The sequence below is a fragment of the Saccopteryx bilineata genome, chromosome 6 (assembly GCF_036850765.1).
Source record: "Saccopteryx bilineata isolate mSacBil1 chromosome 6, mSacBil1_pri_phased_curated, whole genome shotgun sequence".
NCBI lineage: Eukaryota > Metazoa > Chordata > Mammalia > Chiroptera > Emballonuridae > Saccopteryx > Saccopteryx bilineata.
In genome coordinates this window covers 123,375,110-123,402,888 of record NC_089495.1, presented here as the reverse complement: position 1 = coordinate 123,402,888, position 27,779 = coordinate 123,375,110, and the positions used below count along the sequence as shown (strand labels likewise).

The window sequence follows — 27,779 nt, the reverse complement described above, 5'->3', positions numbered from 1 at the left end:
CTCCAGAAGGTGACTGGTGCCTAGTGCAGCTGGACCTAGGGGGCACAGTGTTCCAGGACCCCACAGGGTCCCTGAAAGGTCACAGAGGCATGGCGATCAGAGAGGGGACCATAGCCACCCATCTGGCCGCAGGTGTTGACCGCTCCTGAGACTGTGCACAATGCCGCCCGTGGCGGCTGCCACCACAGTCTCCCTCCGGGAGTTGGCCGACCTGGCCATCGGCACCCCGGAGGTGGGCGCTGTCAACTTCACGGCCCTTCACACGCTCCTCGTGGCTATGCTCAAGAACCTCCACCTGCAGGACACCCGGGTGGGCTTCCAGTCCTTGTCACCTGAGCAGAGCAGCTCCTTTGAGACCCCACCCCCAAGGGTCTCACTCAGCACCCCACAGATGGCTGTGCCGAAGGAAAGGCGAAGGAGTACTGCGGCTAGGGTGCCGGCCCAAACGCTGGAGAGCCAGGTGAAGAACCTGGATGGGCAAGTCCAGGACCTTGGCCGGCAGGTCAAAGCCATGGACAGTCAGGTGCAGGGCGTCCTAGCCCACTTTCAGTCCTTCACTACTCTGGCTGGGGGGCTGGACTTGGACACCAAGAATTGGCTAGGGGAGCAGGAAAGGGCCACTTCCATGACCCAGATGGTGATGCCTGAGATTGCCACACTGGAGATGGTCACATCAGAGATGGCCACACCCAGGAAGACCACGCCAGAGAAGACTACACTTGAGGAAGCCACGCTGATGCCTAGCATGGCCAAGCTGATACCCAAAATGACCAGGCAGGAGGCTGGGATGGCAATGCCTATGCCTGAGACGGATATACCTATTCCCAAAACAGCCAAGCCTGTGCCAGGCATGACCATGCCAGTGCCTAGGATGGCCACACTGATGCCAGAGAAGGCGCAAATAGGGTTGATGAAAATCTGGAAGGACAGTCCCCAGGTGAGAACAAGCCACCCCCTCTCCAGACTCCTCTCCAGCCCAGGTTGTTGTGAGCCACAAGACCACCCACCAATGGGGGGAGGAGACTGCAGCTGGCAACTGTGGGCATGGTGGCAGTACCAGGCCTTGGTAACAGCTCTGGCCCATGCTGCCCCCACTCTACCTTTCAGGCCATGGAACTGCTCCAGAGCGTCATAGAAGATGTGAAAACCCTGAAGGAAGCCCTGGCAAAAGACCAGGAAAAGGCGCAGGAGTTCCCAGAGTTGAGCCCCATGGTGAGGGTGCCGGGACCTCACATCTTCCTATGCAGCCCCCTTCCTCACCCTGTTTGCACAGAGGCTCACCCCTATTTACCAGACACCCAAGGATCCTGAACCCACCCAGAGGGGAGCTGACAACTTCTCAGCTCAGAGGCTCTGAAGTACCTGATAAAGGCTTGTCCTTGGGAGGCAGACCAGCCCCGTTCTGCAATCAGGCAGTGTTCATTAGTGGTTAGTCTGAAGTGAATTCCAGGACAAGGGTTCCCATCCCAGAATTAGCATGTGCTCCTGGCATATCTGTCCCTATCACCATCCTGTCACACCCCGTGTCCCTTCCTCTTGTTGGCTTACCCACTTTCTGTCTACCCTCTCTCCTCCTCTAAGATCCACGTACCCTTCCTCCTCTTCCCTGTGCCAGTGTGTGTGCAAGGGCCACAGGAGGGCCAGCTTTGACCCTCCACCTCTGAACTCTTCTTCCAGAAACTCCTGCAACGGATTGAAGAAGTAGAGAAGGTAGTCAGAGACCGGGAGGAAATCTTGGTAATGTTTGCCACTTCTGTTGGAAAGGGCCCTGGAAGGGGTGGGAGGAGGATGGGTGACCACAGCCTGGCCCCCTCGCTTGAGCTCCCCCAGACTCCCAACCTGGATGTCTGCATCCCTCCAGGGTAGGATGACATGTGTGCCCTTTGCCCTTCAGGGCACTGCGCCTGGGTTGAAGAGAAATCCTTTCTATCCCTGCCCAGTGCTCCCTTAGGACCTACATGGGACAGGAAGCCAGCTGCCCATGACTCACAGTGACCTCTGTCCTTGAGGGTAGGGCTGTAGAAGGATCCACTAATCCTGTTAGCTCAGTTCTGTTCCTAAAACTTATGGGATTAAACTAGGTATGTGTGTGCACGCACACATATGTTGTCTATTACTGTCAGGGACCCTTCAGGCGGAAGATGACTTCGGTTCCTCATGGAGAAGTCACTATGGTCACCTGGGAGGAGCTGGAACAGGCGATTACCGATGGCTTGAGGTCCTCACAAATGGTGAGCAAATAAGGACAGGGGCTGGGTGGTGGTCTTGGTGGGCTCCCCTGAGCCTCTTCCTTTTTTACTATTGCACAGTATTCCATATGTGGGTGTTCATAATTTATTTCACAGTCCCCTATTATGGATATTTTAAATGTTTTGCCCCGATTTTATGACAAGCATTGCTTCATGCATTACTCCTAGAAATGGAATGTGAGTCTGCAATTTGGCAAGCTTTTGACAAACTGCCTCCTGTGGGTTTGGTTCCAATTTAGACCCCCCACCAGCATAGTAGGAGAGAGATGGATTCTTACTCTCCCTACCAGCACTGCCTATAGGTACCCAGTACTTTGAGCTTGACCAGATGGTTGGATGGAAAATGGTACCTGATCTCCTTTTGTGGTGTTTCAGAGTTCTTTTCTACTCTATCTCCTGAAATGTGCCAAGTCCCTTCACTATTAGTGGACCAAGGTGACCAACCCTGGAAATAAAACCTTGTTATGGAGTCATTTGCTGATGGTGACTTTTACCCTTGGGGAAACTTTCACGAAGGCACCTGTCTGTTCTAGACAGTGCACAGGATAGCCATATCATTTTCAAATCCCCAGCTTTTTTTCATCTGTATAAAATGGGTATTTTTCAAATGACCCTCAAGGTCCAGAATCAGCTGCCCTTTTGATCTTGACATTTCCCTTCCCATGACTTTGTGCATCTGGGTCCCTCGAAGAGGATCTCACTTCCTTGCACACACAAACAGGGGGAAGAGAGTGAACCTTTTGGGCGCCACCAAGTGGCCATCTTGGGTACGACAAATATCTGGGCAGTCCCAAGACTTTCTGAATTCTGGGTCCATCTTCAGAGGAAAGTACCATCAGAAAGTGTTGGAAGAGGAACCTGTAAACAGAAGGAGTGGCCTAGGGAAAGACTGCCTCTGCTTTTGCTGTTTAAAAATTTAAAAAAATTTTTTCAATTACAGTTGACATGCAATATTATATTAACTTCAGATGTACAACATAGTGATTAGACATTTATAATGGCTGTTTTGTCTTTTTTTAAAGCCAAAGCTTTTTACATATACCACTGTCTTGTGTTCTGAGTAAGCACACATTTTCCGGAAGCCTCTGTGAGACCTTTAGATAAGCATCTACCCTGAGACAATCTTACTTTTCCCAAAGCTAAGAAAGTGTCAGTGTTTGGATAGTTGTTCACAATCCTGAACAACTCCAGAAGCAAGTGAGAATAAATATAAAAGCTGCAGAATTTTTAGAAGCAAGAGAACAAGCTCAGGTGATGACAAGTTTGGCCACAGCTGGGAGAATCTCACTGTCTCCAGCTGAGAGACCGCAGAGCACTGGATACCACCTCCCTGCACACTGTCAGTGGTTTCCTTTAACATAAGTGTGAGACTGGGATTTCGAATCTCAGCGTTGGGCCTGACCAGGTGGTGGCGCAGTGGATGGAGCATCGGACTGGGTGCAGAGGACCCAGGTTCAAGATCCCCAGGGTCGCCAGCTTGAGCGTGGGCTCATCTGGTTTGAGCAAAGCTCACCAGCTTGGACCCAAGGTCCCTGGCTTGGGCAAGGGGTTACTCGGTCTGCTGAAGGCCCGCGGCTGGGGCACATGTGAGAGGGCAGTCAATGGGCGGCTGGGGTGTCGCAGCGAGGGACTGATGATGGGTGGTTCTCGTCTCCGTTCCTGTCTGTCTGTCACTCTCTCTGGCTCTCTGGCTCTGTAAAAAAAAAAAAGAGAGAGAGAGAGAGAGAGAAACTCGGCATTGTTACGGTCAATTATGGGTTTTGGCAGATGGTGGTAAGTACCATTCTTTTTCTTTTTCTTCTCTTCCTCCCAGCCACCGTCTCCTCTGCCCTTCTGCCCGCCTCATGTACTTTTTCTAATGGTAAGAAAAAATAAAAGGCTTACCATAACCAGGACAATCCCAACCCTAGCACTCTCGTCAAAATGTGCTTATGGGAGGAAGAGGTTTCGGACTTTCCTGTGACCCAGGCAGTGAGCCTGAGGTGCCAGCTAGATCCATCATGATGGGCATTTCACAATGGAAGCAGTTTTCAGTGGCCGTTTTACTAACTCTCTGGATCTTTTTTTTTTTTTAAGTTTATTTATTGATTTTAGCAAGAAGGGAAGGGGGAGAGAGGTAGAGACAGGAACATCAATCTGTATGTGCCCTGACCTGGGATTGAACTGGCATTCTCTGTGTTTTGGGACAATGCTCTAACCAACCAGTCTATCCTAGCCAGGGCTGGTCTGTGGATCTTGAGTACAGATGTTCTCTTGTAGAAATAGCATACCCAGGGTAGAGGACGTCTTCTGTTGGACGGTGTGTGTCCTGACAGACTAAAGAGGGTAGAAAACAAAAATTAAAGGTCTTGTTTCAGGCCCCCATGGAGAGAGAGGCAGGTGATCACCTGTGAGGTTGAGGTCACCACTGCAATATTTTCCACTGTGGGACCCAAAGATTAGCGGAGCAGTCGAAGAAGATTGAGCCTGACTTCAACCAACTGAGCAAAATGAATGAGTCTGGCCTCGTGGCACGTCCCCCAGGGAAGCAGAAACAAGCATTCTGGAACATCCTGAGGTCATGGAGAGCTGCTGAAGGCAGTTGAATACTGAGAGCCCAAGTCCCAGAGGGAATTCTGGATTCCTCCTGTCTAGCGGGCAGTTCATTGTACATCTTCATTGTTCAGATCATGGGTCACAGGAAAGGAGGAGCTTAAAAGCAATGCATTTGGCTCAAAATAAACCTACTGAGTCCAAGATGCACATTCCCCCACATAGCAGCATCTCTGAAGTTGAGATGTGTCTAAGAGTTGATGGCATTTTTAAAAAATTATTTTTATTTATTTATTCATTTTAGAGGAGAGAGAGAGAGAGAGAGAGAGAGAGAGAGAGAGAAGCAGGAAGCTTCAACTCCCATATGAGCCTTGACTGGGCAAGCCCAGGGTTTTGAACCGCAGCCTCAGCATTCCAGGTCGACGCTTTATCCACTGCGCCACCACACATCAGGCCTTGATGACATTTTATATTAAATTGGCGGCATGTTCCCTTTCCTACAGGTGCATTACATAAGGGAACACCTTAAAATGATACCATCTTAGGCATGCTAAAATACGGAGAGGGATGCATGAGGCACACTTCAATTAGAAAGTCCTCTGATAGGTCTTGGAAGGGTTGGGGAGTTAAATTGTCTTAACATTGAGCAACTGGCATCTCTCTTTTGAAAGTCTGTGGCCTGGGGGTGCAGGGTGGAAGGGACAAAGCCACAAAGGGGTGTTCTCCAGGTTTTCCCAACATGAAAGGGCTGTGTTGTTATGGTTTGCTATTTATTTATTTTTTTTTTAAATTTATTTTTGCATTTTTCTGAAGCTGGAAACGGAAAGACAGTCAGACAGACTCCCGCATGCGCCCGACCGGGATCCACCCGGCACGCCCACCAGGGGCAACGCTCTGCTCACCAGGGGGCGATGCTCTGCCCATCCTGGGCGTCGCCATGTTGCGACCAGAGCCACTCTAGCGCCTGGGGCAGAGGCCACAGAGCCATCCCCAGCGTCCGGGCCATCTTTGCTCCAATGGAGCCTTGGCTGCGGGAGGGGAAGAGAGAGACAGAGAGGAAAGCGCGGCGGAGGGGTGGAGAAGCAAATGTGCGCTTCTCCTGTGTGCCCTGGCCGGGAATCGAACCTGGGTCCTCCGCACGCTAGGCTGACGCTCTACCGCTGAGCCAACCAGCCAGGGCTGGTTTGCTATTTAGACATCTTAGAAGATGAGTCTAAGGCATAGCTCATGTTAGGAAGTCTATGTTGGCACACATTATTTCTAATTCCTATTCTCAGAAATGACGTGGTCTCATCTAATGCCATTAAGGGAAATAACCAACCCTGTTCCAGGTCCCTGCCCCCACTTCTTTAGCTGTTATGTATCCATTTTTCTAGGATTTCAGAGTGTTTGTTCTGTAAAATTGTAACTTTGGTTTAGTCACTATGATAAGCTGAATAATGGCTCACAATGACCAAGTCGTTTTTTTGTTTATTTGTTTGTTTTGTTTTTTTGTGTTTTTTTTTTTTTTTTACAGAGAGAGTCAGAGAGAGGGATAGATAGGGACAGACAGACAGGAACGGAGAGAGATGAGAAGCATCAATCATCAGTTTTTTGTTGTGACACCTTAGTTGTTCATTGATTGCTTTCTCTCTTTCTATTTTATTTTATTTTATTTATTCATTTTTAGAGAGGAGAGAGAGAGAGAGACAGAAAGGGAGAGAGAGGAGAGAGACAGAGAGAGAGAAGGGGGGAGGAGCTGGAAGCATCAACTCCCATATGTGCCTTGACCAGGCAAGCCCAGGGTTTCGAACCGGCGACCTCAGCATTTCCAGGTCAATGCTTTATCCACTGTGCCACCACAGGTCAGGCTGATTGCTTTCTCATATGTGCCTTGACCGCAGGCCTTCAGCAGACCTAGTAACCCCTTGCTCGAGCCAGCGACCTTGGGTCCAAGCTGGTGAGCTTTTGCTCAAACCAGATGAGCCTGCGCTCAAGCTGGCAACCTCGAGGTCTCAAACCTGGGTCCTCCTCATCCCAGTCCTACGCTCTATCCACTGCGCCACCGCATGGTCAGGCATAACCAAGTCTTAATCCCCGGAACCTGGGAGTGTTAATTTATATGATGAAAGGGACTTCACAGGTATGATTAAACTAGGGACATTGAGATGAGAGATTATCCTGTGATATTTTGAGGGGTGGAGGCGAGCTATCACAAAGGTCTTGATGACAGGAAGGCAGAGGGAGATTCCGCTGCAGAAGAGATGGTGATGTGACCACAGAAGCAGAGATTGGAGCCAAGCAGCCACAAAACAAGGAATGTCAGCGGCTGTTAGAAGCTGAAAGAGACAAAGAAACGGATTATCCCCTCAGAGCCTCCAGAAGGAGTCTGCCTGGCCGTCAACTTTGGCTGCAGCCCTAGAGACACTGGATTTGGAGCTCTGAACTGCTGAACTGTAAGATGACAAATGTGTGTCCTTTTAAGCTGCTCAGTTTGCGGGACTTCATCTCAGCAGCCGTGGGAAACTTATTAATACAGTCATCTTTTCCTTCCTGAGGCAGTTCCCTCCTGAGGTTGGCCGCTCTCGTAAGTTTAGCTGAATTTTTGTGCCCTTCTCTGGCATTCTTGTTTCTGAACATTGGGCAGAGTCCACAGCAGTTGCTTCCAGAGTGGTTTCTGATCATGTCAATGTGTTTGTTGGGTGTCGCTTTCAAGGCAGTTGTTTCATCGCAGCGGTTGGTTTTAAGTCCATGAGGCCTAGAGAACCAGTAATGGGCGCACTCTCAGCTGGCTGCCAGGACTGCTGCCCCTGGTGTACACACATCACACAGTCCCTTCCCTTGGTGTGGGCATGATGAGATGTCTCTCCTATCATTAGCTTATTAACAAATTGATTTCAAACTAATCGAAGAGGAGATAATTCCAGGTGGCCCTGACCTAATTAGGTGAAACCTTCTGAAGAAGGTGAAGGACTGACCAGACATGCCCTCCCGCTGGCCGCCGTGTGGCACCTCAGGAGAGGGATCGAGAACGGCCTTTAGGAGCTGAGAGTGACCCTTGGCCAACAGCCAACAAGAAAACGAGGCCTCAGTCCTACCACCAGGAGGGACTGAATTCTGGTAACAAACCAGACGAGCCTGGAGGAGGGCCCTGAGCCTCAGACGAAGCCTGGCTTGGCCTGGACCACAGGCTGTTTGACTCGGATAGAAAATTCGACTAAGGTAGATCTGGACCTATGACGCCTGGAAACTGGCAGATGATCAACGTATTTGTTTTTATTTGTTACACCACAGTAGGAAATGAGTACAGGACACTTAGCCGGTGCTCTTGCTAAATGGTTCTGGGCATCACGGAGCAGGAATCCAGAGCTGGGGTTGTGGGTGAGCCGTTCAGCTTTCAGGGGTGAGACTCAAAGTCATGCACATGACTCACAACTTTTTAAACTTCTGCAAACTTTCCCAGTGTAGAAAGGCTCCTCCAGAATTTTGTGATAGCTGTTTGATCAGTCATATCTCAACCTAAAAAGACAACTCAAACATCAATAGGAAGTTGACCCAAACTCCCCAATTTTGTGATAACATAAACTACAGAATTCTCTTTAGAAAAGTAGGGAGTTATTTTTCAAATTTTAGCTTTGGGATTTTTTTTTTAATCTGTTAAAAAATATGTTGAAAGAGGTGGAGAGAAAGGAGCTTCTAGCTGATGAATTCGACACATCTGAAAATACTTCAGTCATAACGTCAGGGAAGATCTTCAAGAGCGAGGCTATGTTGTGGATGAGTCTCCGGGCGAGATGGACGGATGGGCAGTTTTGCATAAGGCACACTCGAAGGAGAGAGGTGGTCTTAAAGAGTGCTCATTTGGGGTCGTCTCTAAGATAGAGTTGGCTACCTCCAACAATTCATCTTTTACTAAAACTGTCCCAAGTCTCCATGTACTTTTTTTTTTTTTTTTAAGTAAGAGGAAGGGAAATAGTGAGATAGTCTCCTGCATGCACTCCAACCAGGATCCACCTGGTAACCCCCTTCTTGAGCCAATGCTCAAATCAACTGAGCTATTCTCAGGACCTAAGGCAGGTGCTCAAGACCAACCAAGCTAGCCTAAGTGCCTGGGGCTGATGCTCAAACCAACTGAGCTATCCTCAGTGCCCGGGGATGACACTTGAACCAATCAAGCCACTGGCTGTGGGAGGGGAAGAAGGAGAGAAGGGGGAGCAGGAGGGGGAAAGAAACAGATGGTCGCTTCTCATGTGAGCCTTGACTGGGGATCAAACCTGGGATGTTACATGCCAGGCCGATGCATTATCCACTGAACCAACCTGCCTAGGCCTCTCAGCATCCTTTGATGAGAGTTCATAGAGAAAATTTCTACCTATAGAAGTTCCTGTGCACTTACAATCTTTTTTAAGATTTTACTTAATATTTTAGAGAGGAGAGAGAGAGAAAAGAGAGAGAAGTGGGGAGGAGCCACTTCTGGTATCAACTCCCATATGTGCCCTGACCAGGCAAGCCCAGGGTTTCGAACCGATGACCTCAGCATTCCAGGTCAACACCCTATCCACTGTACCACCACAGGCCAGGCACATTTACATTTTAAATATATGGTTTAGTTGCCCTGCGGCATACACTTCTACCATCAGCAATGGGGCAATCAAGAGGTGGCCTGCAGCCCTGGCCGGTTGGCTCAGTGGTAGAGCGTCGGCCTGGTGTGCAGAAGTCCCAGGTTCGATTCCCGGCCAGGGCACACAGGAGAAGCACCCATCTGCTTCTCCACCCCTCCCCCTCTCCTTCCTCTCTGTCTCTCTCTTCCCCTCCTGCAGCGAGGCTCCATTGGAGCAAAGATGGCCCAGGTGCTGGGGATGGCTCCTTGGCCTCTGCCCCAGGCGCTAGAGTGGCTCTGGTCACGACAGAGTGACGCCCCGGAGGGGCAGAGCATCGCCCCCTGGTGGGCAGAGCGTCGCCCCCTGGTGGGTGTGCCGGGTGGATCCCGGTCGGGCGCATGCGGGAGTCTGTCTGACTGTCTCTCCCCGTTTCCAGCTTCAGAAAAATACCAAAAAAAAAAAAAAAAAAAAGAGAGAGAAAGAAAAAAGAAAGAGGTGGCTTGCATATTTTAAACAATAAACTACTTGTATTTTTTACTTGTAGTCATGGTGAGAGTTAGCATGGGTCACTTGTATTCTGCAGTGTTCCTCTGTCTTTTATGAGGGAGGTTATATATTATGATATCATTTGCAAATGTGTAGATGCTCCAAAATCTGGAGGCTTACCCTTTAGGATTAGCCAAGTCTGTCTCTGTGTCCAGCTTAGTTTGGGGGGCCAGAGGCATTTTTCCCCAAGGACATTTAGTTATCTTTCTCAGGCAGCCCAGATTCCCTTCTCTCCAAGTCTTACAGTATTTGTTACTTATAGTGTCTGCTTTTTTTCTTCCTCTTCAACCAGATCTCAGAGTCAACAGTAGGACCTCTTAAACACAAAAAACTGACTTCCCTGTCATCACACGATATCCCAAGTGGAATCTCCACCAAGCGTTCCAGTGTGGACCAGTCTCTGGATTCTGCCAGTGGTTTGGGCTCAGATCAGGCCTTATTAGGAACCAGTGGACCAGGACCCCCCTCTGAAGTGGCTCTTAGCAGGGGACGAGGCAGACATGCTGCTGGGTTTCCTGGAAGAGAACAGCAACTGAGGGTCCATGACGAAGGCAGCCTGGCAAAGACCCCTCACCTTTTTGTGTCCCAATTCAGAATGGAATCTGACCATCACAGACCTAGAGAGGATCCCAGCACAGCACATCTACGAAGAGATGAACAAGAGGCATACGCTGGCCCAGTTCAACAGGGCTTACCCTCAGCCAGAGACAGGCATCATTATGTGCACCCAGAGCTGTATGGGAGGGCAAGCATTAGTCCAGATCAAGTCTCTGCAAGGCCAGATCAGCATGGATTAGAGCCCCCTGGCCTGGATCAGCTTGAATTTCTATATCCTAGCACTTACCCACATGGTGTATTCCCCTTCAGCATGAGTCAGCCTGGTATGATGCCATCCGGAGTGGATGAGCAGGGATTGGCACTACATGGCATGGGTCAGCATGATATGGTGCCACCATGGGTACCGGGCAGAGATCAGAAAGGATTGGAACTACCTAGTGTGGGTCAGCCTGGTATGTTTCCAACTAGCACATATCAGCCTGGTGTGAGACTTCCTGACACAGACCAACGTGGTATGGAGTGGCCTGGCATACACGAGAGTGGTGTGGGACCACTTGGCACAGATCAGCATGGATTTCCAATGTTTGGCTTGGATCAACAAGGACTGGTTCTACCTACTAGAGATCAGTATATTTTGGGATCATCTGGTTTGATGCAAGTTGCTACAGATCAGCAAGGTTTTGTACAGCCCAGTTTGGAAATGCTTAGCTTCACACAACCTGGCATACAGCAGCAGGATGTGACCCAGCCTGGCATAGGTCAGCCTGGTTTCGTCCAACCTGCAGGTCAGCCTGGTTTGGTCCAACCTGGTGCAGGTCAGCCTGGCTTGGTCCAGTCTGGTGCAGGTCAGCCTGGTTTCGTCCAACCTGCAGGTCAGCCTGGCTTGGTCCAACCTGCAGGTCAGCCTGGCTTGGTCCAACCTGCAGGTCAGCCTGGCTTAGTCCAACCTGGTGCAGGTCAACCTGGCTTGGTCCAACCTGCAGGTCAGCCTGGCTTGGTCCAACCTGGTGCAGGTCAACCTGGCTTGGTCCAACCTGCAGGTCAGCCTGGTTTGGTCCAACCTGGTGCAGGTCAGCCTGCTTTAGTCCAACCTGGTGCAGGTCAGCCTGGTTTAGTCCAACCTGGTGCAGGTCAGCCTGGCTTGGTCCAATCTGGTGCAGGTCAGCCTGGCTTGGTCCAACCTGGTGCAGGTCAGCCTGGCTTGGTCCAATCTGGTGCAGGTCAGCCTGGTTTGGTCCAATCTGGTGCAGGTCAGCCTGGTTTGGTCCAACCTGGTGCAGGTCAACCTGGTTTGTTCCAACCTGGTGCAGGTCAGCCTGGCTTGGTCCAGCCTGGTTTGTTCCAACCTGGTGCAGGTCAGCCTGGCTTGGTCCAGCCTGGTTTGGTCCAACCTGGTGCAAGTCAGCCTGGTTTGGTCCAATCTGGTGCAGGTCAGCCTGGCTTGGTCCAATCTGGTGCAGGTCAGCCTGGTTTGGTCCAATCTGGTGCAGGTCAGCCTGGTTTGGTCCAATCTGGTGCAGGTCAGCCTGGCTTGGTCCAACCTGGTGCAGGTCAGCCTGGTTTGGTCCAATCTGGTGCAGGTCAGCCTGGTTTGGTCCAACCTGGTGCAGGTCAGCCTGGCTTGGTCCAATCTGGTGCAGGTCAGCCTGGTTTGGTCCAATCTGGTGCAGGTCAGCCTGGTTTGGTCCAATCTGGTGCAGGTCAGCCTGGTTTGGTCCAACCTGGTGCAGGTCAGCCTGGCTTGGTCCAATCTGGTGCAGGTCAGCCTGGTTTGGTCCAACCTGGTGCAGGTCAGCCTGGTTTGGTCCAACCTGGTGCAGGTCAGCCTGGTTTGGTCCAACCTGGTGCAGGTCAGCCTGGTTTGGTCCAACCTGGTGCAGGTCAGCCTGGCTTAGTCCAACCTGGTGCAGGTCAGCCTGGTTTGGTCCAACCTGGTGCAGGTCAGCCTGGTTTGGTCCAACCTGGTGCAGGTCAGCCTGGCTTAGTCCAACCTGGTGCAGGTCAGCCTGGTTTGGTCCAACCTGCAGGTCAGCCTGGTTTGGTCCAACCTGCAGGTCAGCCTGGCTTGGTCCAACCTGGTGCAGGTCAGCCTGGCTTAGTCCAACCTGGTGCAGGTCAGCCTGGTTTGGTCCAACCTGCAGGTCAGCCTGGTTTGGTCCAACCTGCAGGTCAGCCTGGTTTGGTCCAACCTGATGCAGGTCAGCCTGGCTTGGTCCAACCTGCAGGTCAGCCTGGCTTGGTCCAACCTGGTGCAGGTCAGCCTGGTTTGGTCCAACCTGGTGCAGGTCAGCCTGGCTTGGTCCAACCTGGTGCAGGTCAGCCTGGCTTGGTCCAACCTGGTGCAGGTCAGCCTGGCTTGGTCCAACCTGGTGCAGGTCAGCCTGGCTTGGTCCAACCTGGTGCAGGTCAGCCTGGCTTGGTCCAACCTGGTGCAGGTCAGCCTGGTTTGGTCCAACCTGGTGCAGGTCAGCCTGGCTTGGTCCAACCTGGTGCAGGTCAGCCTGGCTTGGTCCAACCTGGTTCAGATCAGCCTGGCTTGGTCCAACCTGCAGGTCAGCCTGGTTTGGTCCAAACTGCAGGTCAGCCTGGTTTGTTCCAACCTGGTGCAGGTCAGCCTGGTTTGTTCCAACCTGGTGCAGGTCAGCCTGGTTTGGTCCAACCTGGTGCAGGTCAGCCTGGTTTAGTCCAACCTGGTGCAGGTCAGCCTGGTTTGGTCCAACCTGGTGCAGGTCAGCCTGGTTTAGTCCAACCTGGTGCAGGTCAGCCTGGTTTGTTCCAACCTGGTGCAGGTCAGCCTGGTTTGGTCCAACCTGGTGCAGGTCAGCCTGGTTTAGTCCAACCTGGTACAGGTCAGCCTGGTTTAGTCCAACCTGGTGCAGGTCAGCCTGGTTTAGTCCAACCTGGTACAGGTCAGCCTGGTTTAGTCCAACCTGGTGCAGGTCAGCCTGGCTTGGTCCAACCTGGTGCAGGTCAGCCTGGCTTGGTCCAACCTGGTGCAGGTCAGCCTGGCTTAGTCCAACCTGGTGCAGGTCAGCCTGGCTTGGTCCAACCTGGTGCAGGTCAGCCTGGTTTGGTCCAACCTGGTGCAGGTCAGCCTGGTTTGTTCCAACCTGGTGCAGGTCAGCCTGGTTTAGTCCAACCTAAAATGGATCAACCTGGTTTGGTCCAACCTGGAACATATCAACAAGGCTTGGTCCAACCTGATGTAGGCCAACTTGATTTAGTCCAACCTGCAGGTCAACCTGGTGCAGGTCAACCTGGTTTAGTCAAACCTGGTGTAAGTCAGCCTGGTTTAGTCCAACCTGCAGGTCAGCCTGGTTTAGTCCAACCTGCAGGCCAGCCTGGTTTGGTCCAACATGGTGTGGCTCTACCTGGTTTAGTACAACCTGGAATATATCAACAAGGCTTGGTCCAACCTGGTGCAGGTCAGCATGCTTTGGTACAACCTAGAGTGGATCAGCATGGTTTGGTACAGATTGGTGCATATCCAGCTCATTTAGTACAGCCAGGTGCATATCCACATCGTTTGGTTCAACCTGAGGTCTATCCTCATGGTTTAGTCCATCCTGGTGCATTTCGACGTGGTTTTATGCAGCCTGGTACCTATCCGCATGATTTGGTTCAGCCTGGAATAGATCAGCATGGTTTGAGGCAACCTGGTACAGGTCACCGAGGCTTGGCTCCATCAGGCACAGAGCTTCCTGCCTTTCCATTCCACATGGATTCTCCAACTTTTATATCACCACGCCCTTATCAGCATGGTGTGGTTCCTTCTGGCAGAGACCAATATGGACAACTGTCACCACTCCTAGCCAAGCAAGGTTTGACATTGCCAGGTCTAAACCGAGAGGGTTTGGTACCAACAGAAACTTATCAACAAGACTTGAGGCCTACTGGCACAGACCACCATGGTCCATCACTGTTAAGTACAGGCATGGAATCTGCACGCCCAGATCAACAACATTTGGTCTCTGGCGCAGATCAGCGTGGCCAGATAGACCCAAGTGCACACCTGCAGGACCGTGCACATCCTCTCCCAAACTCCAGTGGCCTCCCGCATCCTGGCCCTCATGACCCAAGGTACCCAGGTATGAAACAGTATGTCCAAGTAGATTCAGATCCAAACCAACCTGGGATTTATGTTCAGACTACCCCAAGCCAAGAAGCCACCTTTTCCAGGAGTACAACCTCTCTTGACTATCTCTACCAAGTTGCATCAGAAAGGGGTGATATCCAGAGTGAGAGACGTGATTCATTGGACAAAGTGGCTCCTAGCTTCCCCATAGCAGTGGAAACATTCCGTCTGATGGGAGAGCTCATTGGCCTCTACATGGAGCTAAAGGAGAGCATGAAGGAGCTGAATGAAGATAAAGCTGGTCAAACTGACTTGGAGAAGATCCAGTTCCTGCTCGGACAGATGGGTGGGTACCACTCGCGTGGAGGAGAGACTGTGGTCTTCATTCTAAGTTGATTTCCTCCCCATCCCCCACCCTTGGCCTCAACTCCTTGCAGCCAGTTTTCTTTCTGAGTTCCTAAAAATAAAAAGTCCGTTCTTTGGCATTCTGGGTTCTCCTACTAGGAGTCTTTGGGAGCCAAAGATGGAATTAGAGCAGTGGGAGTGAAGGTGCCTTGAGGGAGGAATGAGGCTGATCCTTCTGTCTTTGTCAGACTCTGAATAGCAGCTGGGGAAAATGCTGGGACAAGGGAAACTGATCACATTGGGTGGGGGCGGGAGGAGAGAATGTTGAAGAATTAAACTTACCCTTTGTCCATTCACAGCTCTAGGGCCAGAGAATAGTTAAAATTTTAGAGTTGGGTGGAAATGGTGGGCCAGTGGTCCCAAAGCCCTGTAGGATATTAAGCCTTAGGTGGATTCCTTTTTTATGGAGTAAGGACACTCCTGTCTCCTTTCTTCACGCCCGCTCCCTCCGGTCCTGTGTTCTCTAGGGTAGCTTCATTGTGGGCACTGGAAATGGGGATTAGAAGCCCACTGCAAGTCTGATCCTTCTGACCTTAAGGCCTCTTTTCCATAGTCCAAAAGACCATACCACCAGACCTGCTGGAAGAGCTGAAGGGTATAAAGACCTTGACCAAAGAAATTCAGAAGGAAAAGGCGAAAGTGAGTCATGGAGTGTTTGCCTGCTATGCCTTGGAGTGCCAGCACACCTACTTGCCATTTGTGCTAATGGCTTACACAGTCCTGTCCCTCACACTGTTACCTCACTGGGTCCATACAGTCCCATTGGGTAGGGAACGCATCTCAGAGGTTATCATGTTCATTTACTAATTGAAAGCTTGATGCTTAAAGCTGTTAACATTTGGCTGAGCCAACAAGAAGGCCTGAGCTCTTTCTATGACATGAGGCCATTTCCAATGAAACCTGGTTACTGGAGCAGCCTTGGAGCCAAGCCTATGGAGCTGTCTGAGGCCAGTGGTCATGGCAAGGGGCTGCTGGCTCTCTAGTTGTCCTCTAAATGCCAACTGTTTACATCCACGGTGTGGATGGACCAATGGGTGTCAGGGAGGGAGGGACTCTGGTGTTTGTCAGAAGGTTGGATTAGGGTTAAGGGATGAGGGAGGGGCTGGCTGCAGCCCTCCAGCCTGCCAGACCCTCCTCTCCACTGGGTTCATAGCTGGACAAGGTGCAAAGGATCCTGGAAGGTGAAGAGGATCAAGGAATGGGCAAGGAGGCGAAAGCTGGCCAGCTGGGCCTGCAGCTGGGCATCCTTAGGTAAGTGCCTGCTCTGGCGTCACCTGTTCTCAGCCAAGATATGAGAACAGGCTTTGGTTCACCCCTACCTTGACCTGACCACTGTCTTTGACCTGGATCATGTCTGCTCTCCAGGTTGCCTATATCTAGTTCAAGTTGCTGGTGGAAGTTTCCCAAGTTCCTAAAACAGCTCAGCATCAGGGCTTAGAAGAGTGCCCCCAACCCCCCCCCCCAAAGCTTCTTAGATTCTGTCCCCAGTTGGAGCTGGCAGTACTTGCTAGAGCCCCTCAGAGCCTTCTCTCTGCAAGGTCAGGTCTCACCTGCTAGAAGTACACTGGGTCACCTCTGGGTCAGACAGAGCCTTGGGCTCCCTAGAAAGAGCTGCTGGAAGTGGTAAAATAGCCCTGGTCCATCCCCCTCCATCCCTGATGGCTGGTGCTCAGCACAGGGGGCCCAGGCCCCTGGGCTAGCAGTGGAGCCAGGCCATCTCTTATTCATGCAGAGTCACTGTGGCCGACATCGAGAAGGAGTTGGCTGAGCTGAGGGACAGCCAAGAACGGGGCAAGGTCAGCATGGAACATTCGGTCTCTGAAGCCTCCCTTTACCTGCAGGACCAGGTGTGGATTCCATACTCCTCAGCACAGGGACCAGGGCTCTTCTCAGAGTTAGTTGCCATGTGGGGCAGCCTCATCAGTCCCCTCAGTTCCTCCTTTGTGTGTGTGTGTGTGGGGGGGGCTGAATATACCTACGATCTAGGGCTCATCTTCTCCTGATCCAGAAGCAGCTCAGAGGCTGCAGGTGCACAGGGGGAATAGCACGCCTTCAAGGCCTGTCTACCTGCTATGAAGTCTTTTTCTCCCTATCCTTAAAAATTAGATAATTTACATACCATAAAACTCACTCTTTTAACGTGAACAAGGTAGTTTTTAGTACATTTACAAAGTTGTGTACTAAAACTCAACTCTACCAGTTGGCTCAGTGGTAGAGCATCAGCCCGGTGTGTGGATGTCCTGGGTTTAATTCCCGGCCAGGGCACACAGGAGAAGTGCCCATCTGCTTCTCCACCCCTCTCCCTCTCACTTTTCTCTCGCTTCTCTCTTCCTCTCCCGCAGCTATGGTTCCATTGGAGTGAGTTGGCCTCAGGCTCTGAGGATGGCTCCATGGCCTCCACCTCAGACCTAAGAAGAGCTTGGTTGCTAAGCAACAGAGCAATACCCTAGATGGGCAGAGCATAGTCCCCTAGTGGGCTTTCTGGGTGGATCCCAGTCAGGGTGCATGTGGGAATCTGTCTCTTCCTCCCCACCTCTCACTGAATAAAAAAAAAAAAAAAAAAAAAAAACAAAGTTATGCAGCCATCACCATGATCAAATTCCAAAACATTTCATCACCTCGGAGAGAGACCCTGTCCCCATTAGCAGTCACTTCACTTCCCTCTCATCCCCCAGTCCCTGGCAGCTACAAGCCGCTCTGTATCTCTGGGATTCACCTGTTCTGGACAGTTCATACAAATGGAATCATACACTATGTAGTCTTCAGATCTGGCTTCTTTCACTTGAGCATGATATTGTCAAGGTTCATTCATATTGTAGCATGAACTTCATTCATCATTATGGCTGAATAGTATTGCATGTTATGACTGTACCACACTTTGTTTATCTATTCATCAGTTGAAGGGCACTTGCGTTGTTTCTACCTTTTAGCTGTCATGAATAATGATGCTATGAACATTCATGTACAAGTTTTTGTGTGGACATAGTTTTTATGTCTCTTGGCTACATGGCTATGAGCGGCATTGCTGGGTTAGATAGAAATTCTACTGTTAACATTTTGAGTGGCTGCCAAACTGTTTCCCAAAATGGCTGTACCATTTTACAGCCACAATCCGAGAGGGTTTCAGTTTCTCCAGGTGCTCATCGACACTTAGTTTCCTTTTATTTATTTATTTTAGTTATAGCTATCCTAATGGGTGTGAAACATTCACCCCAGAATGTGTCCACTGAGGAACATCTGGGCCGGGCCCAGCCCTCCAAGCGCTCCCAGAGGGTCAGCTAGGGAAATGCATGGAGCCCTTTGGTAAGAGAGGCCCTATTCTGGGCCACTCCCAAGTTTGCTGGGGCTGTGATGTGACCACTTTACGATCCCAGAGCTGGTGGTTGTATGCAAGAGTCACCTGTCATTCCGAAGCCCATGAGCTTAGCAAACTCCAGGTCCTTTCAGGGGTGCTTGGGAGCAAGTTTTCTCCTTGCTGGGCCGCAGGGTGCTGCCTTCCACATGCTGGCTCTCCAGCCGCCTGGGCTCCAACCTGTCCTCAGCACTCTGCTGCCCTCTTCCTGGAATTGCCTCTCTGCCCTCCTCAACCCTGAGGGCTGCTACAGACTCTTCCCTACCCCACTAAAATGTCCATACTTTGAGGAGTATCTTCCTGTCTTCCAGAGAGAATTAACCCATACTCTGTATCCCAGGGACCTGACAGGCCCTTCTGGTTGTGAGCAAGAGAATAGCACTGAGCTCAGGCAGGAATTCGGTTGTCAGTTATGTGCATATACAGGGAGTGGGGGGGAGAGGTCTTCCTGGCCAAGGAGCAGCCAGTCCAGGCTACTCCCTGTCTGTCTTTCTGTGTCTGTTGTGAGTGTGTCTGTGCCTCTGCCTATCTGTCCTTATCCACCTCTCTCAAATACCTACATCTCTCTCCTCCATTTTATTCTGGCAGCATTCATCTCTCTCACTCATGGTCCAAAGTGGCTGCCCCAGGCCCTGAAACATCACACATGTCCATTAGAGGGCGCTGAGGCTGGGCCAGCCCCCTTCCCCCCCCCCCCTTTTTTTTTTTTACAAGACAGAGAGAGAGAGTCAGAGAAGAGGGATAGATAGGGAACAGAGAGAGATGAGAAGCATCAATCATCAGTTTTTCATTGTGACACCTTAGTTGTTCATTGATTGCTTTCTCATATGTGCCTTGACTGTGGGCCTTCAGGAGACCGAGTAACCCTTTGCTTGAGCCAGCGACCTTGGGTCCAAGCTGGTGAGCTTTGCTCAAATCAGATGAGCCTGCACTCAAGCTGGTGACCTCAGGGTTTTGAACCTGGGTCCTCCGCATCCCAGTCTGACGCTCTATCCACTGCGCCACCGTCTGGTCAGGCGCTGCCCCCCTTTTAAATCATAAGAGAAGGTTTATTTAGAAAGTCACAGAGGTAGAAAAGGTGAGCCAGCTAGGCTGCATGAGCTCAGGAAATGAGTTACAGAAGCAAAAAAAGGATGCTTGGAGTTTAGGAAAAAGAAAGGCCGTGAGAACATGCCTGGTGGAAAGAGGAGGAAAGGCGTGGGCCTGCTCTAGAGAGACAGCACATGCTCAGCATCTGTCTGAGCCAGGCAACACAGCACAGGGCCTGGTTGCTCTTGAATCGGGTGCCTATCTGGGACCAATTATTTGTCGGGACAATGGGAAACAAGAGGGTAGGAATGTCAGTGGAAGGAGTTTGTTCCAGCCCAGACCATGAGAGAGCCCTGGAGTGGTAGCACTTACCATGTTCTTTTTTTTTTTTTTTAAAATTTTATTTATTTATTTATTCTTTTTTTTAGAGAGGAGAGGGAGAGACAGAGAGAGAGAGAGAGGAAAGACAGAGAGAGAGAAGGGGGGGAGCTGGAAGCATCAACTCCCATATGTGCCTTGACCAGGCAAGCCCAGGGTTTCGAACCGGCGACCTCAGCATTTCCAGGTCGACGCTTTATCCACTGCGCCACCACAGGTCACCATGTTCTTTTATTGTTAGTTATTTACATGCTAGGTGAAGACAGAACGTGTGGGAGGCCGGCCCTTCATATCCCCGGGGCCCGGAGTAGTGCCTGTGTGTCACCAGGCACCTCTAAGTGTCTGTGGACTGACCGACAGATCTCACCAGTCTAGGATTCACACCACCAATGGGCTGGCTGGAGAAAGGCCCAGAAACCTTTCTCCTGTAAGGGCTTTATTCAGCATTAATGCTACCCTTCCTGAGAGCCCTGGTCACTATTTATTGGACGGATGTTGAGCGCCTTCTATGTGCCACACATTCTGTAAGGCATTGAGGGTGCAGCAACTGCCTGGATCAGGGCAGGTGAGGAGAAAGACAGGCCAGCAGTGAGTGTGGATGGACCGTGGCTGTACCTCACTGCCCTGCATATGCCTTCTCACACCCAGTTAGACAAGCTCAGGACGATCATCGAGAACATGCTGGCCTCATCGTCCACGCTGCTGTCCATGAGCATGGTCCCTCAGAGGACCCCAGCCACCTTGGCACCTGGTGAGATCGACCCTGAGGCCACCTGCCCAGCCTGCAGCTTGGACCTGAGCCATCAGGTCAGCACACTGGTGCAGCGCTATGAGAAGCTCCAAATGATGGTCAGCAACCTGGCTGCCTCCCGGCCTTCCAAGAAAGCCAAGCTCCAGAGCCAGGTGATTGCTGCTGGCCTCCTCCCTGGTGCGGCGCACGTGGCCCCCAGGGGAAGCCCACAGTTTTCCACGGTGGAGCCCCTTAGTGGCCCCACAGAAGTCCCTGGTTCTTCCATAGGGTTCAGTGAGTAGCTCTGGGGATGGGGCTGTGGGCTGGGAAAGCACAGCCAGCTGACGGTGGAGTGATGCATCCCATGCTTTGGGGACGCTGAGATAGCTTTAGGAATCACTGACCACCCCTTCATGCCAGTCTTCCAGGCCCCTCAAAGGGCAGGCTTGCTGGTGGGATGGGGACAGCACCACAGCCCTGAGTCCTGCCTTTTGAATTCTGGAATTTTGATTCAGCCCAGGGCAGGTGCCGACTCTCTGTAGCCCACATGCCGACTCTCAGGGATCCACAGGGTAGCTCACCAGTCCTGAGCCGTGATTACCTCTACTGATCACTCCCACTGGCCAGCCAGCTCCCTTGAGGCTGGTCTGTGGGGAGGCAGGAGACTGAAGCTCGTGTCCCCTTGGGTGGACACTGTTGGCAGGAAATTGTGGAGGCAACCAAGAGGAACTAGAGCAGTCTGAAGTTGGTTTGTCTGCTGGGTGATGTTTTAAGGGTTGACTTATGGTGGCCCAGCAGCCTCAGGGAGCCTGCCTCTGTCTCTCCCACTGCAGGATGAGGAGCTGCTGGGCCACGTCCAGAGAGCCATCCTGCAGGTGCAGGGCGACTGTGAGAAGCTCAACACCACCACCAGCAGCCTCCTCGAGGACCATCGGCAGAAGCAGAAGGACATTGATGTGAGCAGCAGAAAGGGTGGCTGGGGTTGGGGCACAGTGTGAGCCTGACCACCCCTGCCCTTCAGTTCCTTGCTCCTTATTCTCTACTTCCTCGGCCTCTCAGGTGTTGTACCAGGGTCTAGAGAAGCTAGAAAAGGAAAAGGCCAACAGGGAACACCTGGAGATTGAGATTGACGTGGTAAGGGCCAGGCTGGGAGGGGCCACCATGCATCCCCAGGAGACCTCGCTGGCCATTCTTTGAAAGGCTAGGAGTGGATGGGAGCCCACGAGAGAATGTGGGCTGTGTCAGGGTTGAGACCTCAGGGGACCCTCTGTGTCTCTCTCCCATGAGGGTGGGCCTTCTCCTCTCTCTCCAAGCAGAAAGCTGACAAGAGTGCCTTGGCTGCCAAAGTGAGTCGTGTCCAGTTTGATGCCACCACAGAGCAGCTGAATCACATGATGCAGCAGCTGGTGGCCAAGATGAGTGGGCAGGAGCAGGACTGGCAAAAGATGCTGGACAAGCTCTTGATAGAGATGGACAGCAAGGTGAGGGGAGGCTCCAGAACCCCCAGGTAGGAGCCACACCACCTTCCTCAGTTCCTGCAACCCCTGTACCTGCTTTCTCAATGCTCACCTGGTTCCCCCTCCCACCTGCAGCTGGACCGCCTAGAGCTGGACCCTGTGAAACAGCTGCTGGAGGATAGGTGGAAATCCTTGCGACAGCAGCTCAAAGAGCGCTCCCCACTCTACCAGGCAGACGAGGCTGCCTGCATGCGGAGGTGAGGCCCTAATGACAGTGTGGGGGGTGATGTTCTGCAGGGTCTGGCTGTGTGAAGAGCAGGGGTGTCCCTCCGTGAACGGCTCCCACAGTACACAGCATACTTCGGGGAATGGATGATCCTGCCACGGATTGTCCCAAAGTAGGACTTACAGATTCCAGAGCTCAGTCACTTCACATTCTAGTCGGAAAAGGAAAGGGAGGGAGGGTGAGGCTCTTCAGGCACAGAAGGGAGTCCTTAGTCCTCAGAGCTGAGAGCTCGCCATGGCAGCCTGAATCGCAGGATTTCCATTACTGGCCACCAGAGGGCCCCCAAGGTCTACACATAGCATCCTTAAGGGACAGTTGGGTTAGGACAAATGGGTACTGGATCTGCACCCAATAGTGGGTATGTCTGGGAGCTGGTGAGTTCCGGGGAGCAGGGACAGGATCGGCCTCCAGTGGCCTGGGGCCTGGCTCCTGAGAGCTGAGCTTCCAGCCTACCTGGAGATGGGTTCGCCATCTCTCCCACTCTGGACTCAGCCTCCGTATGTCCCATTCCTCACAGGCAGCTCTTGGCACATTTCCACTGTCTGTCATGTGACCGTCCCTTGGAGACACCTGTGACTGGACAGTGAGTACCCACACCTAGACGACCCTAGCTGGGTGGCCATAATGGGGCAGGCACAGCTGGGCTTCATTTCCTCCGGTTCCTACCTGCCTCTGACTCGTGTCCTCTCCTCTCCTCTCTTCCATCATGGGTCCACTCCTGTCTGTTTGGACTGCCACCCACCCCTGAGTCCTTCACCCCAGCCCCCGGGCATGAAGGCTCCTCAGGCAGGAGGCATGTGGGGAGTGGGTGGTGGATGTGGACGATGGGATTTCTCACACTCCAACCCTCCCCTTCTCTCTGTCCCTGCCCAGAATCATCCCTGTGACTCCTGTGGCGCTGAGCCTGCCAGGACATCGCTCTACCCGACCCTACACTGTCTTTGAACTGGAGCAAGTCCGGCAGCAGAGCCGCAAGTACGCATGGCAAGTCCTGCACGGGGCTTTGTGGGAAGGCAGGACAGGCAATGTGGGGGCTCCTCCTCATGGCTGGGACGGGGGTCACTGAAGCTACTTCCCAGGGCATGAGCATTGGAGGAGGAAGAGGTAAGATTTGCAGTCACCTGCCTTCAGTCCATGGGGAGTCCTGGTAGGATGTTGCCAAGGATACTAGCCACCTTGCCGCCTGGGGCGGGAGGTCCAGGATCACTCGGGGAGAGGGTCGCTCAGCAAATGTGAGGGTTTGAGTACAGACAGGGTTGGGGTTCTGGATCACACCCCTTCTGGCACCTACTTGCCTCCCCGGGGCCTTTCTGCCTCCTGAGGGTGAGGGCTCACACTGTGCTCTGGAGCCCAGGGTTTGCAAGTGTGCAGGGTGAGGTGAGCAGGGACAGAGAGCAGCCTGTGCTACCACCCTCAGCTTAGCTGGAGGGGCTGGACTTCTCTCCATGTGGCTCTTTGGCACTGTTCCACTTCAGGAACCCTTCCCTGGCAAGCCTGGACAATGTCCCTTGGGGACTATGCAGAAGGGCCCACCCTGGGTCCAGTGTATATAAGGGGGTGGCATGGGCCGGGGTTCTGCCTAGGCATGGGCTATGGCTGGTGTGGCCGCCTCACCCTCCTTTCTGTCCATGCCCGCAGCCTGAAGCTGGGGGGCACCGCCTTCCCGCGGGCTGAGCTGGCACCATTGGAGCAGAGCGTGGGGCGTCTGCGCAGCATGCACTCCAAGATGCTGATGGACATCGAGAAGGTGCAGATCTACTTTGGGGGCTCAGTCAAGGCCAGCAGCCAGATGATCCGCGAGCTGCTGCAGGCCCAGTGCCTCAGCTCCCCCTGCTACAAACGGTAGGACTAGGACAGCAGGACTAGGACATAGGCTGAGCCTGGGCCAGGAGCGCCTCACCTCATGGCTGGGGAGAGCTCTGACAGAGGGAGGGAGGGAGGGAGGGAGGGAGGGAGTGTGTGTGTGTGTGTGTGTGTGTGTGTGTGTGTGTGTGAGAGAGAGAGAGAGAGAGAGAGAGAGAGAGAGAGGGTGGGGGGGTCTTCAGGATGGCCTGCCAGAAGGGTGCTCTGCTCACTCACCTGCCTGTTTTGTCCCGCCTTAGCTCCCAGAGACCCCTGAAGGTGGCTGCCCCACCTCTGTCTTGGTGGCCTCACCATAGGTGTGCCAGGTCACACTTGTTCTTAGTAACTCCGCTGTCTTCATCACAGGATGCCTGATACGGCCGACTACACCTACTCCACGGCACCACGGCACTGCGGGGGCGGCCACACCCGCACTTACCCCTCCCGCCGCAGCCGCCTGCAGCACCTGCCGCAGAGCCTGTACGCTGAGGAGATCCAGATCGCCATGAAGGTTGGGGTGCTGCCTGGGGGCGACAGGGAGGTGGGCTCTGACATGACACCAGGTTCTTAAACCGTCTGGGAAAACCACCAGAGGTCACCTCACCCCACCCTCTGTCTTGAGGCAGTTTCTTAACCAGACCCAGTTGAAGCCTCAAGTTCTTACCCTTTGCTGGGAAGAAAATGCTGCCCTGGCTACCCACCCAGCTGGCGTGACACCTCCACCATAGGCCCTGAAAACAGGGGCAGCTCCGCCTCCTTTACACCCTGTCTCTCTGCCCTGGAAGGGCGCTGAGTACAGTGTGCTATACTCAGGAGAGGGTAACCCCTGCACCCCAGGCCTGTGTAGATAAGACCAGAAGGACAGTTCTGGGTGCCCCGTAGTAATGGATACTCTCCCACCTCCACAGCACAACGAGGTGGATATCTTGGGCCTGGATGGACATATTTACAAGGGACGGATGGATACAAGGCTGCCAGGCATCCCAAGCAAAGAAGGTGAGTGTCCAGATGGCCCTGCTGCCCCTTAGGCTCCTTGGTTGGGTCCTACAGGATCTGCCCAGCTCCTGGAAGGCAGGTGCTTTTTGGGGCCACTGGACCCTAGCTGCCTCCTTCTCTACCTCTCTAACTCCAAACATTCAGGACACTGTTTGCAGGTGGCAGACAGCTGTTCAGTCTCTGCCAATTAGCCAGGTATTGTGGTCCAGTTCTCTCTCGAGGCTGGCTGCAGCCCTCTCCCCATCCTCATGTGTCCCCACAGAGCTCTGTTGGTGTCTCAGAATGCACCCTTTCCTCCACTGTCCCCATCAGGCTCAGGGATTACCAAGCAGAAGACCAAGGCTTCCCGGTTCCGTGTGCACCAGCAGCCATCCGTCAGCGATAGTGGCCAGCTGCCCTCCCGGCCTCAGAGTGCCCAAATGCTGGCTGGCAGCACTGCAGGTAGCTTACCTCTGGATGGGGTATCCTTCCAGTGGCCTCAGCACGGCCCCTGGGCTTCTCTTCCCTGCCCCGTCAGCTCCCTTTCCTGCAGATGGCTGGTATATGCCTTCATTTCCCTGGGAGCGGAGGGGTGGTCAGGAGGAAAAGAAAGCCCAGCACTGGGGAGTGAGGTATGTATCCCAGGTCTGTGGGGCACACGCTGTTATGAAGTGTCCCTACTCCACAGAAGAGGAAATAGGAGCAGGGTCACAGCCCAGGACTCTGGCTCCAGGCCCAAGTCCATCCCCTGCCCCTGCACTCACAGGCTTTGTGTGGTAGCTGCTGGGCACAGGGCCATGACATGGCCCGAGAAGCCCACCATCTGCCTGTCTGTGGAGGAGCTCCTCCTAGCCCCCCAGTCTGGAAGGTCCCTAGAATCTCTGTTGTCCCCTGAGGGGCTAAGTCCTGCCAACAGTGAGAGGGCTGAGGGCCTCCCAAGGTTAGGCTCCACATGGGGCCAGAAGGGGACACTTGCCTACAGCCAGGAGAGCAGGTCACTTAGAAGTAACTCCAAGCAAGTCTCCTTCCACTTCAGGCCTGCTTCTTCCTCTTTCAGTAAACAGGGTGCTGGGTCAGTGCTGCTTAGATTCAGGGCCCCAAGACAATCTAAGGAAAGGACCTTGTTCCTGTAAGAAGTTACAGATGGACCCCCAGCACCTGGCAGAGGCTTGCAGGAGGCTCCAGGGCCGCCCCATGCCCTTCACCACGTTCTCCATTCCAGCCCTCAGGGTGCCCGGAACAGGTGGAGACAGCATGTGACAGTGGTGGTCACAGCACCTGGCTCTTATTGAGGGCCCCTCACTGGCCAGCCCTATTGAGAAGTTCTATATATAGGAACCATTTTAGTTCTTGTGCTAACATTAGGAGGTAGGACCCTTGTCAGCCAGGCACAGAATGGTTAAGGTACTTGCCCAAGGTCACACAGCTAGGAACCAGCAGTGCTGGAATTCAAAACCAAGCCATCTGGCCCCAGATAAGAGGCTGAGAGAGCAGTCAGTGATGGACAAGAACAGGTCTGTGGCCAGGGCCAAAGAACGATTTTCTTGGGGGTACTGCTCTCTCTTCTCACTGGCACCCCACTGTCTACTCCAGGGGCATTTGAAATATCATGGGAGCAGGAAAGGGAGGTAGGGAGGTTAGCCTTAGGGAAAATTCCTGCACTTATCTATGATTATTGCCTACATAGTCCCTGTATTAATAGAGGAAACATGACCAAAAGGACAGGCTCTTGTCCTGATGGAGGCCTTCAGTATTTTTCACTCCATGATTGTAAAGCTTTGCGTATGAACCTCAGCCACACGGCAGGTCCCTTCTCCGGCACCATGTCCCCTGCCCAGCCTGGCAAACAGGGCTGCTTCAGACTTCCCTGGGCTTTCGGGAGGCTAGCATGCTGGTGGGCATGGGGGCAAGGCACAGCCATCTCAGCCCCTTCTGTCTTGCAGCTCCTTCTCGTCAACGGACAGACAGACCAGTCTCCTCGGAGGGGCGTTTCTCCCAGTTGAATCTGGCCCATTCGCCCACCCCCAGAGAGATGGCAGCGGGGCTGGAGATGCACATGGACATGCCTCCAGGGGAGGGGCTGGATGAGCCCACCCGGGGGCCGCGGTCCTCCACTGCTCACTAAGCAGAACTATAAATAAATGTTTAGGAAGAAGCTCAGGTGGTGAGGCTTCTCTGGTCCTGGCTCAGGAAGAGGGAATGAGTGGGAGGGGCCCCTGGGGGCAGACGTCCTCTTGGAGAGGGGGTTGGCTTGTAGCATAAGAATGGGACAACAGCCCCCCAAACTGATCCAGCCGTTCTCTGAGGGGGCTGCAGCTTCAGGTGCATGGTGCACCCAAGAGCAAGGTCTGGGAACTGGTGGGCCTGTGTAGGGCCTGCGCTCACTTCTACTAGCTCTTCCCTGACCTCAGCTAGACCTGGGCTGCTGCCTTCCCTGGCCACAGCCCTGCCTTCCTGTCTTAGAACACGCGGTGTCCATGGCAAGCTGCACCTTGGAGGGAAGGTGAGGGCGGCAGCTACCCGCTGCTGACTCAGGGCAGTACCCAGCTTCTGGCACAGAGCCCAGGGAGCACTGCCATTAGCCACCTGGGGAGGTTTCGGTCTGAGGTCCTCTGCAGCTTACCCTGAAGAGTCAGGACGGCTCAGACACAGGGGCTGCCTGGGCTGGGCAGCCCCTGTTCCCTTCTCCTTCCAATCTTGCAAAAGATAGGAAAGTTTGCGTCCTGGAAGCCTGGCCTTGTCCTGCTCCAGCCCATGCAGTTCCAACTGCTTTTCTCCACTGATC

The 27,779-nt window shown here is 52.9% G+C and overlaps 1 protein-coding gene across 1 annotated transcript; it reads left to right on the top strand.

The window, feature by feature from the left end:
• Positions 1–146: 146 nt before the first annotated feature.
• QRICH2 (glutamine rich 2) lies at positions 147–27,144 on the top strand. The gene is given in 24 exon segments (XM_066236624.1): positions 147–1,126; positions 1,129–1,212; positions 1,678–1,737; positions 2,124–2,231; positions 10,200–11,204; positions 12,111–12,465; positions 12,691–12,960; positions 13,105–13,548; positions 13,975–14,886; positions 15,499–15,584; positions 16,099–16,196; positions 16,678–16,792; positions 20,353–20,607; positions 21,268–21,390; positions 21,494–21,568; positions 21,751–21,915; positions 22,027–22,148; positions 22,695–22,760; positions 23,051–23,152; positions 23,816–24,019; positions 24,386–24,530; positions 24,928–25,015; positions 25,328–25,456; positions 26,938–27,144. Coding segments are annotated over 24 exon segments (6,159 nt in total). The 5' UTR covers positions 147–160; the 3' UTR covers positions 27,120–27,144.
• The last annotated feature ends 635 nt before the right edge of the window (positions 27,145–27,779 follow it).